The sequence below is a fragment of the Mesocricetus auratus genome, unplaced genomic scaffold (genome assembly GCF_017639785.1).
Source record: "Mesocricetus auratus isolate SY011 unplaced genomic scaffold, BCM_Maur_2.0 Super-Scaffold_100007, whole genome shotgun sequence".
Classification (NCBI taxonomy): domain Eukaryota; kingdom Metazoa; phylum Chordata; class Mammalia; order Rodentia; family Cricetidae; genus Mesocricetus; species Mesocricetus auratus.
The window spans coordinates 12681820-12700960 of record NW_024429191.1 but is presented as its reverse complement, the minus strand read 5'-3'; the positions used below and the strand labels follow the sequence as shown (position 1 = coordinate 12700960).

At 51.9% G+C, this 19141-nt stretch overlaps 1 protein-coding gene across 2 annotated transcripts in view; it reads right to left on the bottom strand.

Moving 5' to 3' along the window:
• Window positions 1–16676, bottom strand: part of Sh3pxd2b (SH3 and PX domains 2B) — an 83002-nt gene extending 66326 nt beyond the window's left edge. For both annotated transcript variants that reach the window (XM_013125936.3, XM_005086998.4), the window contains exon 1: window positions 16526–16676. In XM_013125936.3, coding sequence (XP_012981390.1) covers window positions 16526–16600 — 75 coding nt within the window. In that variant the 5' untranslated portion in view covers window positions 16601–16676. The remainder of the gene's footprint in view (window positions 1–16525) is intronic.
• Between the last annotated feature and the right edge of the window lie 2465 nt (window positions 16677–19141).

Below are 19141 nucleotides of genomic sequence, written 5' to 3'. Positions count from 1 at the left end.
AGCTTGGGAACACTGGGCTTTTGACACAGTCAATAAAAGAGAGATGAAAAGCCCAAACAGGCCTCCGTGGTCAAAGATCACAGTGACCTCGCTCAGGCTCTGTGCCTGCACAGTCACAATGCTCCTGAAATGGACGAATGAATAGCTCAGCTGCCAAGGGGGAAAAGGAACAGAACTGCTTTGTGACAAGGAGAATGTAGGCATGGGCTGAGCCTGGAGGAAAGCCTCACTCTGCTGGCTCCTCCAGCTGCTCTATGCAGTAGTGCAATGTCCCTGAGTCATAGAAACTGCACGGGAGCATCATGCCATTGCTGGGTGAGAGGACTCGGGTCCTCGGGAGAACTTGACTTCCAGTGCCCAGCCTGTAGCAGCCCGTATAAGAGCTCATAGAACATTAGACCAGTCAGGTGTGGTGGTGCACTCAGGAGGCAGAGGCAGGTGGATCTCTGTGAGCTCGAAGCCAGCCTGGCCCACATAGCAAGATTCAGGCTAGCCAAGGATATAGAGAGACTCCATCTCAAAAAGAAAAGGAGCCTTAGATCTAAAAAGTTATCTGTTCTGTTTTGTGTTGTTTTGAGATGGGGATCTCAAGTAGCCCAGGCTGGCCATGAACTCTACCCTGTTGAGTACTGGGATTATAGATACAGGTCTACTGGGGGTTAGAAGAGCCTGATAGTGTCCATCCTCTGCCTGGTCACAGTCAGTGTTCAGATCTGGCAAATAACAAGCCAAGGCTGGAGCTCACATGACCTGTCCCTTCCCTGGGGCACACTTGGACCCTGTGGTGGAGCCACGTCAGCAGGAGAAGGTGGAGCACTGATGAGCAGGGAAGGTGGAGGACTGGTGAGCAGGGAAGGTTGAGGACTGGTGAGCAGGGAAGTGGAGCACTGATGAGCAGGGAAAGTGGAGCACTGGTGAGCAGGGAAAGTGGAGCACTGGTGAGCAGGGAAGGTGGAGCATTGGTGAGCAGGGAAGGTGGAGCACTGGTGAGCAGGGAAGGTGGAGCACTGGTGAGCAGGGAAGGTGGAGCATTGGTGAGCAGGGAAGGTGGAGCACTGGTGAGCAGGGAAGTGGAGCACTGATGAGAAGGGAAGTGGAGCACTGATGAGCAGGGAAGTGGAGCACTAGTGAGCAGGGAAGCCAGCTCACAGGTCTTCCGGCATGGGCTATTCACACTTCAGCCCATGTCCCCTTATGTTGGGGGACATTCAGGGCCAAGGACTAGAGCTGCCACTGGACTGGCCTGGGAAAGCACTCTGCTTGCAGACTAAGATACTGAAGCCTGGAAACACCACTGGCCTGGGTCTGTGGCTCCAGCTGGACCTTGGCTGCCAACTCACACATCTCTGCACACATCTGGCCTGAGCGGCATGGGAACTTTCCAATGGCAAGCAGTGGCGTTGGCGCCAAAGCCCAGGCTCAGAACACCAACCTGCAGGCTGGCTTTCTAGGAACAACTCCAGGGCAGGCACTTAGGGCTTGCTGAGATTTTGAAGACTGCCAGGCCTTAGAGGAGCCTGGGCAATGTGAGAGAGGTTGAAGAAGTTGGGGCTGCCCCGTGCTGACAGGGCTTCCCAGGGCCAGGGAGCCGATGACAACATCCAGTAGGTTCACCACACAAACTACTTCCTTTACGATATGCCACGGGCTTTGGACTCAGAAACAGTCAATAGTTTACCCAGAGTCACACAGCCACATGTGACAGAACTGGGATTGGTACTCAGCATGTGTGACGGAGGAGTCAAAGCCCATGTTATGTGGTCAGACACCTAAAGGGCCAGCACAGTACCCAGCACCCAGGAGTTGCTTAAAAGATCTTAGTAGGGTTCCTTCATGGGCCACAGGCCAGTGGGGCACTCTGCGGAACACAAGGGGACTAGTTCTGCTAGTGGCACCTGGGGACACTTTCCAGGTCAGAAACAATTTCTCTAGGTCTTGAGGGGCGATAGAGCCTTCTATGTGGCAGTCACACTAATGACCTCTCCTCTTAGGAAGTCAACCCCGTGTGGTAGAATATATGATCTGCCCCGTTTTGTAGCACACAAAAATGACGTTCAGAGATGCTGTAATGCCACTTGTCCAACGTCACACAGGGTCTGATTAGGGAGGTGCCAGGGCAAGGGTCCAGATTCCTTCAAAGTGGAAGAGTCATACCACAGTGAGGGACCACCTCACCCCAGCCAGGCAGGTGACTACCAAAAAGACAAATGCTGGCGAGATACCAAAGGAGAAAGCGCCTGCTTGGCTCACAGGGATGCAAACTAGTACTAGACTGTGGAAAACAGCATGGAGGCTCCTCCGCACTCTAGAACTAGAACTATCACTTAACAACCCCGAAGCCTGCTCCTGGAAATGCCTCCAGAGGAAGTGAAATCACCATGTCCAAGAAACAGCTGGACCCCCACGCTCACTGCAGCACTGTTCACAGCAGCCAAGAAACAGCTCTGTAGCGGATGAATGAATGGGTGAGAAAGTGTGGCCAATGCACAACAGAACATCATCTGGATAGAAAAGGGATACGACAACCTGGAAGGAGCCAGATGACATCGTGTTCTGAGAAATAGTTAAGGCACGGCAGTTATGCCATGATTTCACTCGCAAGGTATCTTAGTCAGGGTTTCTGTTGGGGGGATGAAGCACCATGATCAAAGCAACTTGGGGAGGAAAGGTTTATTTCAGCTCACACTTCCGGGTAACAGTCCATTGTTGAGGGAAGTCAGGACAGGAAGTCAAACAGGGCAGGAACCGGGAGGCAGGAGCTGATGCAGAGGCCATGGTGGGCGGGGCACTGTTTACTGGCTTGCACAGCCTTCTTATAGAATCCAGGACCACCGGGCCAGGGATGAAAACACGCACAAGGGACTGAGTCCTCCTGCATCCATCACTAATTAAGGAAATGCCCTACAGGCTTGTCTTACAGTCTGATCTTAAGAGGCATTTTCTCAATGGAGGCTCCGTCTCCTCAGATGACTCTAGCTTGTGTCAAGTTGACATGAAACTAGCCAGTGCACATGGAGAAGCTAAAACCTGTGGATCTCATGGAGGTAAAAAGAACAGAGGTGGCCAGAAGCTGGGAGGGGTGGAGACAGGATCGTTACTGGAGATGTCTAATGTTCTACAGTGCCACAGGGCAACCATGGTGGCAGTTAACTGTACACTCTGAAGAAGCTACATGAGAGGATTTGGGACATCGCCACACAGCAATGATGACTATCTGGGGTGAAGAACACAGCAGTACCCTGGTCTGGTCATCACACACATGCATGTTCAGACCTCAGTGTGTGCCCTACGAACATGTGTGACCATTATGTGTCAATTAAAAGAAGAATATTGGAAACAAAACAAAAACCCCGCCCCTAGCGCATGGCCAGACGACGTGGAGTGACTGTAGGAGGTGAGCAACGTCGCCACGCAAAGCTGCACACGGCGCTGGTGAACAGGCATGGGCTGTGGGATTAGTGGCCAGAGAAAAATGAGCCAGCCGTGGCCTGACCTTGCTTGCTGTCCCTGGTCGTGTTCAAGAGCGACCACTCTGAGTAAGGCATGCTGAAGCATGCCATAACCCAGCATTAGGAAGGCTGAAGCGGGAGAATGAATTCCAGGTCAGCAGGCCACATAGCGAATTTCAGGCCAACCTGGTTATACAGAAAGACAGTCTCAAAAAATGATGGCTCAGTCACCCGGCCCTGCTTAAGATACCAGAGTTCCACACCTGCCAGTCCCCTCACCACGCATGTCCAACTCCTGCCATCTGGCCACCCGGCTGTGTGCCTCAGACACGTCCTCCCTCAGCCTTTGTTCCACCTCTGTGACACAAGGTGGCATCTAGCCGACTGCATGCATGGTGCCAACACCCACATGGCACGCCACAAAGCTGGTTATTGCCCCCAACCCACTCCAGCTACCTGGGTAAGCCTGGAAGCCCACAGGACTGAGCCCAGAGGCACCCATCCTGCCAGGCAGGAGCCTGGCACCTCCCTAGACAAGAAGGGCAATGGGACCTGATGAGGGCGTCAGCCGGGAGATGCAGGCTGGGTGGTGGGAAAGGTAGACAAGGCTGCTGCCACGTTCTAGTCGGCCATCTCCTCCATCACAAGGCTTCCCCTGGGCCCAGCCTGCCACCTGCCACTGGCCATCCAGACGGGGTTTGTTCCCCAAGAGCTCCTGTGGTAGAAGTTTGGTCCCCAGTTTCCCACACGGGGCCTTTAAGAGGTGGGGCCTATTTCCAGGTGATTGGGTCTCTGGGGGATCATGTGGTTCTGCCAGCACTCCAGTAATTCTATAAGAACAAATAGTTGTAAAAGAACAACTTCTGTTCCTGGCATCCTGTCCTACACCCGTGACAGCTCCTGATGTCTACTGGGCCAGCTGAGGGCCTTCACCATGGCTGCCATACTGTTTTTGTGTTTCCACACCTGTGAGCTAAAGAAACTTTTTTCTTTTTAAGTTACTCAACCTCTGGCATTTTGTCATAGAAACAGAAAACTGACTAATACATATAGCACTTAAGCTAACTCCTCTCCTCTGCAGGGCCCCTTCATAGCTCCTTAAAGCAAAACAAAACAGCAAATACCATGGGCTTGTATTCAGTAAGTGCAACTGTAGCATTGGGCAGATGGACGAAGGAGCAGGGCTGCACAAATAGACTTCCTCCTCAGACATACTAGGAAGTCTCTTCTACCTCGAGTATAAGTGGCAGGTTCTGTGAGTACAATTGATCACCTGTGTCCAGCCTTGCTGGCTCAGAATCTGGTGGACATGAATGCTCCCATCCCAGTTAGGGCTCTGTGTGGACTCCTAGGTCATCCTACATTGGCCTCTCCTCTTTAGGGAAAACCAGATAATATGTAAAAACAAGACGATTTCATGTGACTGCGGACCAATTGCCAGGTCCCCACTGCTCTGCTCTGTTCTGCGCTGCAGGGAGGTACCCAGGCTACAGTTTCTGTTTTGCAATGAAGATGGTATGTGGGGAGCGTAAGGAACTCGCTCGATCCAGACAGCAATAAGCAGGCCTAGTAACTGCAGAGTCTGAGGCCTTAAAACCATCCACATTCCCACCCACGGAGATGACACTCTTGGCACACTCCCCAGACCCTATAACTGCACAGAAATGCTCTGCTAATGAAGATCACACCGTATCCGGCCACTGCTCTCTATCCTCAAGGCGTGGCTCTGGGTTCCCTCCAGATCCTCTCGTCCACTTCATCCATTTCAAGGTGGCTTAAACACCTAACACAGCACAAACACCATGTAAACAGTTGCTATACACATTCACTACAGATACAACCGTCACAGGCCTAACCACACAGAACACTCCAGCAACGGGTAAATTTGCCCCACAAATACTTCCTTCCTTCCTTCCTTCCTTCCTTCCTTCCTTCCTTCCTTCCTTCCTTCCTTCCTTCAAAGGCTCCCTTCTTTCCCTTCCTTCCTTCCTTCCTTCCTTTTTTTTCTTCGATATTTTCAAACCATGGATGGTTTCAGCCTATGGGCAGAACTGTAGGCACAGAGACTGACTGGACAACTTGTATTTTTAATTTACCTTGTATGTTGAGCATCTCTTCATCTCACTGAACAAGCTTTGAACAAACCACCTTTTCAAAGCTCCTTGGTCTACAGCAAGGCAGTATATCACATTCTTTCCCAGTGGTAGATATTTAAGCTATTTTGAATAGCTTAAATGCTAAACATCTTACCCTGCCAGTCCTCCCAGAAGCTGATTAGTCTGAACTTTAGTGACCTGGGCCCTTGTCCATCTAGAACATGGATGTGTGGGCAGTCATTGCAGACTGGTTGTTTACTTGAGGCTGCTGCCTTAAAACCCTGAGGCTTTGATCCCAGCACTCGGGAGGCAGACAGTCAGGCTGCCCGGTGAGACCCTATCTAAGGAGAAGAAGCGGACACAAAGACAAGAGCACGTCGCTGGTCTGAAGCTGACCGTGGTGGTAAAGGCATAAAGGGAACTGGCTGCAGGCGGTACTCAAGTCACTACCCAGCATGCTGTTCTCACACAGTGTACTCAACAAAATGTTTATCCTTAACGAGAAAATAGGGAACCACTGACTCAGAACTTCTACATGTCAGGAAGTGAACGAAACCCTCTCTGCGACTAAGCCGCCTCAGTCATTACCCTACCCTCATTTCCCAGAAGAGAGAACAGGCACAGAGAGGCTAAGCCACTAATTCCACGTCACAGAGCCAGGTCAAGTCCAGGCCACCTGGCTATCAACCGCTGAGCACTCTACCCAGGAACTGCCAATCCTTTTTGGGAGCTCATTTAGCAATCTCACGTAATTGACTATTTCATCCTAAAATGATTTAAAAATCAATAAAATACATATGATTCCAAATGAAACTAAGTCAAACTCCATTTATTAAAATAAAAAGCGAAATTGTGAAGGCATATGTTTATTAACTTAAAAAGATCTATTGATAAGTCATGTGATACCATGATTTTAAGCTGTGTTGAGGACCAGGGAACTATTAAAAATACGCAGAAAAATTGGTGAATTTATCTGGAAAGACAGTCACATCTGGATGAAATGGAAGGTAGTCTCAGAGAGGTGTGGAAACTGAGTTACATCTCTTTCTAAGCCCTAGGCCCAAGCTGAGGACACCCTGCTGGACGCCTTTGGCTCCCCATCCCCAAGCATCATCCCCATTTGGCTTCCCTCACAGGGAATGGGATGTCCAGGCCTCTGACCCCAGCCCTGAGCCCTCCATCCTCTTCATCAGATGCATGTCACCAGAGGTGACCTCCTTAAGGACAGCCCTGTGCCTGCTCATCATTGCTTCTTCCTCTGGCTCTGAGCCACAGCTGGCCCAGGGTAGACATTAAAACACATCTGTGGAACTGACTGGAAGCCAAGGGTGGTCCTGAGCCACAGCTGCTGATTCACACCCTGGCCCGAGAGGAGGAAACAGTGACGCCACCTCGTGGGTTCTGGCCTGTGGGCCAGCACTGTAGGCGGGGGTTCGTGCGATTCTGCTTAATTAGGCAGAACTGAGCACACCAGCCCTGTGTGCTTTAAGGCAGCTTCCCTCCAGGGAAGGGAGGAAAGCTGTTGGTACCCAAAATTTCAGCCAAGTGTGATCCTGGGCAAACCACCTCACCTTTCTAACTACCTCAGTTTCCACATCTGTGAAGCAGACTAGGGCAGTACTTGCAAGTAATGCATAAATGGTGTCATTTCCCAGTTCATGCCTTCTCCATCCAACCCCAGTGCCCTTTCACCTCTGCTGCACACTACTTGAAATAAGAGTAGGGCTGTCAATCAGGATATCCCACCTTCCCCTAACTGATGGTCAGGTGATCTGGCCAATAGGAATCCCTCTTAGAGCAGTAGAAACAGACACCTCTGGTGGTGCTCATGTCATTTTCTATTTGTTCAGAGATGGGGAGCAGAGAGGTTCATCTGGTTCTGTACATTTCTCTGGTTCAAGTTCGTCAGGCTATTGTTTTTTGTTTGTTTGTTTCTCTGCCATTTACCGTCGATCAACTTTTTATTCCATAACACTGTTGTGCAGACTCAGTGGCATCAGGTACAAGACCCTTGAGTACATGAGAACACTAAGGTAAATGACAGTTACTGTCTGATATTATTATCATAATCAGCACTAAAAATATTGTTTAATTCTGAAAGCAAAACAGACTTAGAGTTACTAGGACACTGCGCAAACATCATAATCCCAGTGGCTTTACACTGTCCCCTGAAGAGCCAGTCTTGGCTCCACTGTCCACATGGGCTCTGCCCTCTTCCTGCTCCTGGAACACAGACAGGAGGCCCAAAGACTAGCTTCTCTCCGAGGACCAGCTTCTCTCTCTGCTCAGTGGCTTTCACTGTGCATATGGTCTGCGCAGTGCACCAGACCACATGCATGGTCCCAGATGCCCAAGTCTCTTATTTCCTCCAGTGCATGGGTTCTGTCTCCACTCCTCACATCTCTTCTGCTTGCCCAATCTCTGTCCCCCTTCTCTGCCAAACCTTTCTCACCCTCGTCCACGAGGCACCCCCCACCCCATGCTGGATGACCAGCCTCAGGTTACACCCTCAGTGTTTGCCTTCTTGGAGTCCAGGCCAGAAGCAGCCCAGGTTATCTGTCTGCCTGCCCTCTTTCCTGGAGACCCTTTGTTTGTCTGGACATTGTCCCTGTGTTTTTGGAGTGCCTGGCCCCTGCGTGTCTTGTGTTTGTCCATGGATTCTGAAGACACAGTGGACTTCCTTCCCAGTAGGAAGGTTCTGGAGGGCTGTGTTTAAATAGGTATCTTTGGCAACACTGTATGAAGCACAGTGTCCAGTAAACCTTAATTTCGGCTAAGTGATGAATCACTGTTGAGTATCAGCACGGTCCAGTTACTGCATACGTATTTGTTCGGAATTCACATTGTATTGTGTGGGCTGGGTTCTCTTCTGCTCAGTCAGGATGGGCTGAAACAGGGTTGCAGAGACTGACAGATGGTGGAGTTCCCCTCCTTCCAGATCCTTCTCCCTGCAGCTTACAATGAAGGCTCGGGCTAGTGAGCAAGAGAGGGGAGTCCCACAGCTTGAGTATGGTACAGAGGGACTGCAGTTTCTAGTGAAACTGTGAGATTCCAGAAGGGACAGAGCCTTGGGAGTGGGGGCAGCCATACCACCCATCCATAGCACCACTGCTGAGCTACTGAGTCAATTGTTACTCTGTTCCAAATCTTGTCCCCATGTTTGATTAGGAGATAAGGAATGCCAGCTTATTACAGGATTTGGTCAATCTCACCACTCTGGGCTTTAGGAAAGGGACCACAGAGCATTGGCTTTGGGACACTGACCCAAGGATAGGAAAACTTCAAGGACAAGCATCCCAGCATCTTGTGTTCCCAGCACAAAAGCTTTTGAATCCTGGGAAAGCCACCAGCTTTGAAGAAGGGACTTATCATGGACAGCAGTAAGCAAAGGACTGTCCTAGTCCAGAGCTCTCCGTTCCAGATGCCACACAAGGCCATCTGAACAAGCCTCATTTCCCCTCAGTCACCTCATTGACAACACCCACTGGTACACAGGCTACTCGGGGACTGTCATCTCCCTTTCCTGCAGTGGCAGGGACACAAAGGAAAGAGGGCAACTGAGTCACATTCACCGGTTTCCTCCAAAGGGAAAGGGTGCTGTATCGGATAGTTTTATGTCAACTTGACAAGCTAAAGTCATCTGAGAGGAAGGAACCTCAACTGAGAAGATGACTCTAAAGATCCAACTCTTTGTGGGTGGGGCCACCCCTGGGCTGATGGTCCTGGGTTCTATAAGAAGCCACCAGGGACTAGCCAGTGAGCAGCACCCTCCATGGCCTCTGCATTAGCTTCTGCCTCCAGGTTCCTGGCCTGCTTGTGTTTCTGCCTTGAGTTCCCTCAGTGGACTGTGTCTCAGGATATGTAAGCCAAATAAATCCTTCCTTCCTCAAAGGTCATGGTGTTTCATCACAGCAATAGTAACCGTAACTAAGACGACAGATGGGTAATCGCAAGCAGAGCCCAAGCATCATGAATGGGATGTGCAGCTCAATGGGAGGCCCCCAGTCTGGTCCTCTCTGGAGGTGCAGTAACTGTGCCACTTGCCCACTGTGGGCACCTGGGTTAGGGAGCCCTCAGACATACAAAATATCCCAGGAACAGGGGTCAGGCACAGCTCTAGCTGAAGGACTTTTCCAGCACACCGAGTGTCTACAGGACCCTGGGCTGCATGGTTCTGCACCCCTCCTTAGGAGCTGCAGGCACCATAGAGGACTGGACTCTCTGAACAAGGTACACTACAGCCAGGAAATCATGTCCCCAGTTGCCCTGTGGGATTTCACACTCATAGCTTTTGCTTCTTCAGTTCATGGATGAAAAACGACCCGTGAGTCCTTCATGTGCGGCAGGAGTTGGAAAGAGCATCTGTGGCCAGCAGAAGCCTATCTGAGGAGGTCTTGCCCAAGGAGGATCAGGAGGGATCCAGAGGGACTTCACAGGCTGACAGCAGGATGTGGGGACCTGTTGGAGCCACCTCAGCTTGGCAAGACTCTTTTTCTAAAACAAGCAGTCACTGGTTTTGATTTTCACCAAAAACAGGGTCATGTGTATACTGCAGAACATTTGAAAAACATAAAAAAGCACAGACAAGCAAAAACGAAAAAGTACAACACTTTTTATCAGCTCTATTCCTGGGCCTCCATAGATGGTCATTTCCACCCTTCTCTGGCAACCTGCAGGAAGGGCCTGAGCATGTGCCCATCACAGTTTGGCTGTGATGCTCTGGAAGAACAAACACATCTACTCCACCCTCCTGGAACTCTGAATGTGCATGTCACATGGGTCCTGTTCTCTACGGGTGGGCATGAAAGCGGCCACCAGCCTACGACTGTGGTAAATGACAGTATGCATGACCGTCTCTAGTAAGGCTTGCTCTTGAAAGGTCTGGACCTGGGCCTGGGTCCAATATAACCCTCGTATTGGTCTCCCCAAACTAGAACTATTAGCAACCCAATTTTATAGATGGGGCACTGAGCACAGAGAGGGTAAGTGATGTGACTGTGGTCACAGAGCTGGTAAGTGGCAGAGTAGAAATCTGAACCCACTTGTACGGTGGACTTTCTCCATTCACTACAGGCATGGGAGGGCGCAGACTCTGTCCACACAGAAACTCTTTGGAGCTATGCCAGCGCAGTCTCCTCCAACCTGCAGAACTCAGAGCATGAGAGGCGTAGCTGAGGCACCTCCCTTGGAACGGGCCTTCAGTGAGGGGAGGGCCAGGTGCCTATACCTGGCGTGGAGGGGATCGGAGCAGTGCGCACAGCTGTCAAGGCCCCCAGACAGCACCCTGAAGCCATCCTATTTGCCACCCGCTCGGCAAGCTTGCTTCTGTGACAGGAATGCCGCTTTTCTTTTTCAGCCTCAAGAAAGCAACAGACACTTATTTTTTTTTTTTAAGTTCTACTCAGGGGCTGAAGAGACGGCTCGGCAGTTAAAAGCATTTGCTGCTCTCCCAGAGGACCCACGTTCAGTTCCCAGCACCCAGGTTCACAACTATCTGTAACTTCAGCTCCAGAGGCCTGAACATCCTCTTCTGGCCTCCGAGGGCATCAGTCTGGTTTAACGCATTCACTCATACACACAAGCACATGCACACATAGATAAAAATAAGTCTCTCTTTTTTAAATGCTGTAAGGGTGCTAGCGCTGTGTGGCAGACACGGTGAAGTACAGAGCCATCTGTAGAGGGGACTGGAGTGGCTCTTCATGCTGTAGCATGGCACCCAGCCTGGGCAGGTGCCACAGGAGAGAGCAGAAGCGTGAGGGCAGGCACAGCGCATCTCAGAGTTGCAGTAGGTCCAGACCATGACCTGTGGTTCTTCATGGCCGCCACTCATGGCTGTCCACTTCAGGCCCAGCACTGAGGGTCAGGACTTAAACCTGTGACATTCAGACACCCTGGGAAGTGCCATTGGCAGGCCTTCTGGCTCAGCAGTGATGAGATTCAAAGCCAGACTTGGCCACCACAAAGGCAAAGGTAAGTCGATAAGAAATGTGCTAGTCGCTGGCAGTTTTCTCCAGCAGAATTCTAGCACCTTTGAATTCTCACACTATCTTCTCAGGAGGAGCCACCTAGCCCACGAAGCCAGAAGCCAAGGTAGGGCCTACTGCCACAAAGAGATTGTATCCAGGCTGGCTTGTCTCTAACATTCTCACTGGCGGCCCTGCTCTGAGGGTTCCCATAAAAGGGGTGGCAGAGGAGGGAAGTGGCTGTGTATATACATGGGTAGCAGATTTACACGCCACAGCTCAGCATCTGGGGACCGCCACACAATACAGAGGACAGCTCTGGTTTCACAGGATAACCAGCATGGTACGCACTGACTCATCAGGTAACCGTCACTCCCAGGCTCCGGGTACCTGATCAGTTAAGGAGGGGCAGCCTGACAATCTTTCGCTCTATGAGGTCGATCCACAGAGAGCTTCTATAGAGTAAGTGACAAGGGTTAATGAATGAATAGAGGGAGGAGAGAATAGGACGACCCCAGCATCTCAGAAGATCTGGCAACAGCGAACCCCCTGGTTTGTGGTGGGGACCCCCCCAAAGGCTGCCTCTGTTTCCTGGACAAACACGCCTAGCTCAGTTCCCATGGAGTCTCTCCCTGCACATACTTGGGATTCTCTGAGCCTACAGTCTCCTCAAGGGGAAACCGAGAGCATTAATCTAACCACCTGCAAGATTAGTATCCCAGATGTATAACCCTTTCACATCAAGAGAAGATAAAAGGCAAAACACACTGATCCAGCAGCAAAGGATAAACAGGCAATTCACAGAGGAGGGAACCTCAGCTGGCCAACGAAGGCGCAAAATGCCACTTGACCTCATTAGCAAGCAGGGAGAGACTAAGGAGCACTATCACGGGACACTACTGTGCAGCAAGCACAATGACACCAACCAGAAAATCTGACAATAGAGACTGGAGGAGACCCAGAGCAGGGGGAACCCAGGGACGTGGCTCCTGTGGTGACATGCAGAGCTGAGCACACACTCCAAGACCCAGCAGAGTTCCTGTGCTGGGATGAGACGCAGCAACAGTTCCAGCCAGGTTAACTGCCGGGAAGAACAGCCCCGAGTCCCCAGTAGGAAGAGGACCTGGAGGGCGGAGGGAAACGGCCACAGATGGAGTGTTGTGCGATGAGCTGGGGCTTCCTAATTAACATAGTTCTGAACAGGGCGAGACTTTTACAGTTTCAAAACATCAAAGACAAGATTGAGATGGGTTGGCAGTTAAACATGTAAAGGGCAAGGAGAGGGATACTGATAGCAAATGGGGGGATGGAAATGTTACAGAATTGGACTGGGGTGATGACTATTTAGCCCTATACAGCTACTACAAATGCCAGTGACCTCTATGGCTACAATGGGTCACTGTGGCGGCATATAAATGATACCCGAAGAAAGCAGCTAAACAATAAAAAAGTATCCCTATGAACGCACATTTTATTTTATGTGTAGATGTTGCCTGGATGTGCACCATATGTGTGCTGGGTGTCTGTGGAGGTCAGAGGAGGGTATCAAATCCCCTGGAACTGGAGTCACAGACGGTTGTGAAACACCAGGTGGGTGCTGGGAATCAAATCCAGGACCTCTGCAAGAGCAACAAGTGCTCTTAGCCACTGAGCCATCTCTCCAGCCTGTGAATCTGTATTTTAAAAGCGAGTGGGGGCCAGGCATGCGGACTTTAATCCCAGCACTCAAAAGGCAAAGGCCGGAGGATCTCCGCGAGTCCAAGGCCAGTCTGGTATACGTGGTTAGTTCCAGGCCAGCCTGGGCTATCAACTGAGAAGTACACAGGAATGATAAATAACAGATGCAGGCCAGTCGTCTGGGGAGAGATGTGACGACTGGAAGGACACAAGCGCCTCTGTCTCTGTGATTTATTTTAAATATGAAGGCAAAGGATTTGAGACAAATGCAGAGCCTGCAGAAGCAGGGGTCTATGGATGGGGTGGGCTTTGCTCTCGCTGTGCCTCTGCAACACTGAAGAAGTCACAGGACAGGAGTCTACCACCCCCAAAGAGCTATCATGACAATGAAACCCGCACCCAGGGCTCCATCCAGGGCTGGTCAGCACTGCTGTGCTTGGGGACCCTCCTGTGCCCTTGATCCTGTGTGCCCTTTATCAGCACATGGGAGAGGATCCCAACAATATCCCCAGAGGTTGCTAGAAGACACCCCAGTTAGGGAAGGGGGCCCCAGTATCCACTCTGAGATGCTCCCTTCATATTCATTCTGAAGCCCAGATTCTGAGTGGGACAGGCACAGGAGAGACTACACGCAGTGACTGCTACTCTGATATGGAGATATAGAGCAGGAGACTTGGTCCTGAGTCCTAGGCATTGCTGTCTAACTGTAGCCTCAGAGGACTGGGTCCATACCAGGCATGGAATCAGAGGGACAACACAGCAGCCAGGGCACTCCAAACCGATGTGCACATTGCACTGTGGTGCTGTGACAGGGGCAGGAGTACACGGTGTCCCCGTTAGGGTCTGGATATGGTCTGTCCATGTCCAAGAGTTTTGTGTTAGAAGCCTAGTCCCCAGTGTGGTAGCATGAGAAACAGTAGGACCTAAGGGGCGGAGCCTAGGGAGAGGTAGTTAGGTCATTGGGTGCATGGCCTTAAAAACAGATTAAGGTAGTTCTCCTGGGACCTCAGTTCCCAAAGGGCTTGTTGTTACAAAGGAGCAAAATGGCTCCTTCCTCAACTTTCTGGCTTCTAGTGTCACCATACAATCTTTCTCTCTACACATGCTCCCACCATGATGTCACCTGCAACTCTGGATGCAGCCAAGAAGTCCAGGGGCCAAACTGATGAGGCAGCCCAATCTTGGACTTCCAGCTTCCCAGGCAGCTACATAAACCTCTTCCTCTCACAAAGCACCACACGTCAGGCACTTGGCGATACAATGAAAAACAGACTAAGATGGTCCCCAGCACAACTGGAGAAAGGAGAAGAGAAAGGAGAACTGCTGTGTGGAGGGCAGAACAAGGTTACTTCAGCCAGGCTGCCAACGCCTGTTTCCAGACCCACTGCTTGCAGGGTTTGGAGCTGGGGTGCAGGTGGCACACTCCAGTCGGCTGCCGTTGGCTTTGTGACCCCGCCACCATAGTTCCACATTATCTGCTCCTCTGGGTGACTCAGGGTGCACACATCCCTACCCCCTTCCTCACCGGGGGAATCGAAGGCTGGGCGGCAGGGAGAAAGCCCCTTGTCACAGCAGTGACTAAACCCACAGTCAGAGGAAGAAGTTCTCGGAACAAGCTTCAGCATGACTTCAACACGTTTCCAATCAGAGAGACATGGACACCACCGGGCCACAATTAAGGAGCTCCATGCCGGTCATATGACTGCTCCCACTGGGAGTGGGTGTCATCACTCCATCTTTCATATGAGGACCCGGAGACTCCAAGAAGTGATAGCAACTGGGGAGTCCAAGAGCTGAGCTCCAAGCTATGCTGCTACACAGACCTGGCTCAGTGGGTCTCTAACGGCTTGTTGGAAGTTCAAGGGCACCCAAGCGCTGGCAGGGAAGCATGGGCCTAAGTGGATTCCCAGGTTTTGAGAGGGGTCTAAGAAGAGGTGTGGCACAACTGTTTTGGTCCTACAGGCCTGAACTTACACTTGCTCTGCAATGGACTTGAGAAAGCCACCACTAACGGTGTGTGGCAGAGCAAGAGAGAGTGGTGGCTGTAGCTATTCTGGTGTGGTGGGCTCACAGATCTGGCGGGCTCACAGATCTGGGGGCAGGCGGCACAAAGAATTCCAGACTTCCTCCAGTTGGTGTGTTACTGAAAACTGTCCCATACCCAAGAGGCAACTCAACAGGCTCCCACAAGAAACCAAGATTTGGCAGCATTTTAAACAGTTAAGGGGAAAAAAGGGGGTGGGGTGTGGGGAAACCAAGATAATTTAGCTGAGCTCTGAAGTAAGGAAAACTTAGCTCTATTTAAAGATACCACAGGTCCAGGAAGCAGCCCCCACTGGCTGGCCCAGGACTGAGTAACTGAATGCCTAGCCAATAACAATACACGGGAACACAGCACACCCTTTCTTGAAGAGTGCGGTGGATTCCCGGCCATCTCCTTCCAGAATTTTATGGGCGACTCATGGAAGGCATGTATATCTGTCTGCTTTATAAGAATGACTCTCTTAAACAAATAGATCCAAAAGGGGCTTCCAGGGAGGCCCCAGGCCAGCCTTTCTCCAGCCAACGCCCTTTTCTAGTCATTGTTCCACACTTCTTTGTTAGGATTTTTTTTCCCTCCCTCTTGCTTTTTTCCTTCCTGGTTAACTTCTCCAGGGCTGCTACAGCCAGCTTCTTCCAGGCGGGGACACTATCCCCCTTCACTCTTCGAGTGAGGTCCCCAGGGCCTCCTCTAGATTCACTACCCAGAACCTCTGAGGTGAAACCTGGGCTACCTCAAGCACAGACAAGGTCCCTAAGCAGTCCCGGAGGCCACTTACCACCTGCGGGTCACCATGGGCCCCAGGTTCACTGTCCATGTTCCAGAGCCCTCAGCCTTCCCATCTGCAAAATGACACCGGGAACCCATTTCCTCCATCCCTCGCCAGCTCCAAACAAAATTCTCATTTCACAGAGGGGGGTTACTCCCGGGGAAACTTTCCCACATGGTTAACGGAAGTTACTGGAGAGGGGCACTCAGATGACCTATGCCCAGAAGGACTAGGGGCTTGACTGGCTGGCCCCACGAGGCTGGGCGCCTCTGGACAGGAGGGTGGCCTGAAACCGCGCCTCCGTGGGTCTCTCTTCTGGTTTCTGTCTGAATCTCCAGCAGCGGCTGGGGCCAGACTTTTGCACGGGTGGGCAGGCGGGGAGGGCGCGGGGGGGCCGGGAGCGCGCGGGGAGATGGCGGGGAGGGCGCGGGGACTAGGGGCGCATGGTGAGACAGACAGCAGGAAGGGCGCAGGGCACAAGTTCTGCGCGGGGCTGGGGTCGCCGCGTGGCGTGGGCGCAGACTCACATAATGCTTGTTGGGCACGCGCCGCTTCTGCACGTCCAGCACCTTCACCTCCACGATGCTGCGCCGCGGCGGCATGGCCGTTCTCTGCGCCCAGCGCCGTGCGGGCCAGGCCAGGCCAACGCGATCGGAGCCGCCGAGCACTAGCCTCTGCCGCCGCCGCCGCCGCCGCCGCCGCCCTCCGCGCCCCGCCCCTGCCCGCCCCCGCGCCGCCCGCCCACCCCGCTTAAAGGGCCCGCCCGGCCGGGCCGGGCCACGTCCGCCCGCGGGCCTTTGTCCCCGCGCCCGGCGGGACGGCGAGCCCCGCCCCCTGCTCCCGGGCCTTGCGACTCTAATCCCAGGCATCCAAGCAGCCTGCTCAGGCTCTCCATCTCTGAAATGGGCTCAGGGTGGTCGCCCACCCCCAGCTCTAGGGATTCAGGGAGGAAGGAGTGGTGACTAGGTCTCCTGGGTTCACTGTCTGTGAGTTGGAGAGAAAAACTACAAAAATGCCCTCGCGCCCCTGCAAAGGGTTGTGAATGTGAACGAAAGTAGGGGTACTGAGTAGGTAGCGAACCCCTAACCCATCCATGGTGGGCTGCATTCACACCTGGTCCTGTGCCCTACCTCATAATACCTGGGAATAGGGGAAGACGATTAATCGCCTTTTACAGAGGACCTAACTGAGAGCAGCCTGCAGATTCATGGAGCAGGTGGGTTGAACCCATGGTTGCCCCATACTAAGCAAATCAAAGCTACAGGTGGCTCCACCGTTTTTCACCTAGCACCTCCTAGCATTGGCTGGGCACTTAGTAACTGACAGATGCTGAATGAATGAATGAATGAATGAATGACCAGACGCACATAACAACACAGATAAGTAGTTCGGGCTGCAGGTCAGTGTTCTCCCAGCCACTGAGCAGGGGTTCCCCTCAGGCACCTTCCCACCCATAGTACAGATCAGCCAAGGAATTTCTCATGGGAGGGTTCTCCTCAGTCCAGTCAGGCCATTGCAGATAGTTTCATTTTGATTCCCTCTGGAAAGCCCTCCCGTGCCTTTCTGGCTTCCTTGCCTGCCTTTTCCACTGCTCTGGTGGTAGAGTCTGGTCTGGTGGCCTTCACTTGGGTAACTTGGCTGGTGGGAGGCCCTGGCAGGAGGAGAAGTCTGAATGTCTTTACCAGTGATCATGGCTTTGTGCTAGCAATGGGCACAGTTCCTGGCACGGGATCCTTTTCTTGGTTCCCTTGGTGCAGCGCATCCGGTGAGAAACAGACTCCTTATTAAGCTGTTCTAGCTGACCCATTTGGAGAGCAGCCTCCGCTTTGGACCAGGGCCCTCTCTGGCCCAGTCATTCCCTCGGCACCTTCTTCTCCAGCAGAGCAACCACCCAAGACACCCACTGGCCACTCTGGAAATATGCAATGTGGTGACTGCCTGACCTCTCCCATCCTCTGCACAGAGCAAGCCTCCCTAACGAGCAGGACCACAGACTGCAGAATGGGAATGCAATATGAATCAGCCAGCTCCCAGTTCCCAGCCCTCCAGGTGTGCCTAGTTCCCTGCCTTGTGCGCCTGGCCTGGGGAGGTTATGTCCCCCACCTGCCTGTAGCAGCAGTAATGCCTCCTCTCCCATGTACCCCCACCCCACCCCACTCCCCACATCTGCCTGCTGGTTTCTGTCTGTATAAGTCTGGTCACTCTAGATCACTGGAGAAAGTTCCCTCTCAGCATCTGTCTTGGGTGCCTGGTTCATTTCACTCAGTGTCCACAAACTTCACCCCCATCCATGCTACCTGCTTCAGGATCTCCTTCCTTTCTGTGGCTGAATACTATTTCATTGTGCGCTTTTTACACACACATTGTGCGCTTTATTCATGTGTCTGATGGGCACTTGAGTTGTCATCACCTTCGGGCTGTTGTGACTAACGCTGTTGACATACAGATACATGTTCAAAGTCCCTTCTTGCGGTTCTTTAAGGTGTATTCCGGAAGTAGAATCTGGATCGCATGCCAATCCTCTCTTGATTTGTTCATTCCTTTTGTGGACTCGCCCTTCGGTCTTCCTGGTGGCCTTGCCGTTTTTACTGCCCATTGGCAGTGCCCGAGAGGCCCAGCTCTCTCCACCTCGCTCCCCATGCCTGCTGGATGGTGTGGAGCAATGACTCACTGTAGCCTTATTTGCATTTCTCTAGTGATTAGTGACAGGGGGAGGGGAACAGCCTGCTCAAGCTCTTTGCTGAGTTTTATACAGGGTGTGGGCGATTTTTCCCTTGCCTTTCAGAATCTTCAACTTAACCTCCTACACATTTGGTCTTTCCCGAGAAGGCAGCCTATTTGAGGTGGGGTGGGGACTGACTGTGGGCTAGGGATGTGATGATTTAGGTTGGCTATTCACACTGGAAAGGACCACCCAGGCACTGCTTTGGAGGCACTGAGGATTATCTGCTGAGAAACATAACAAGACAAAAAACTGCAAAAAAAATCCCAAAAAACAAAAACCCTAAAACAAAATCACAAACTCTCAACTCACATGGTCAATAGAGCTTAAGGGGGTAGGGCTACCTATTGCGATCCTTAGCTAGCCACACAAAACATTTCTGAAAACTCAAGTGCATCAGGGAATCCAAATCTCTGGCAGG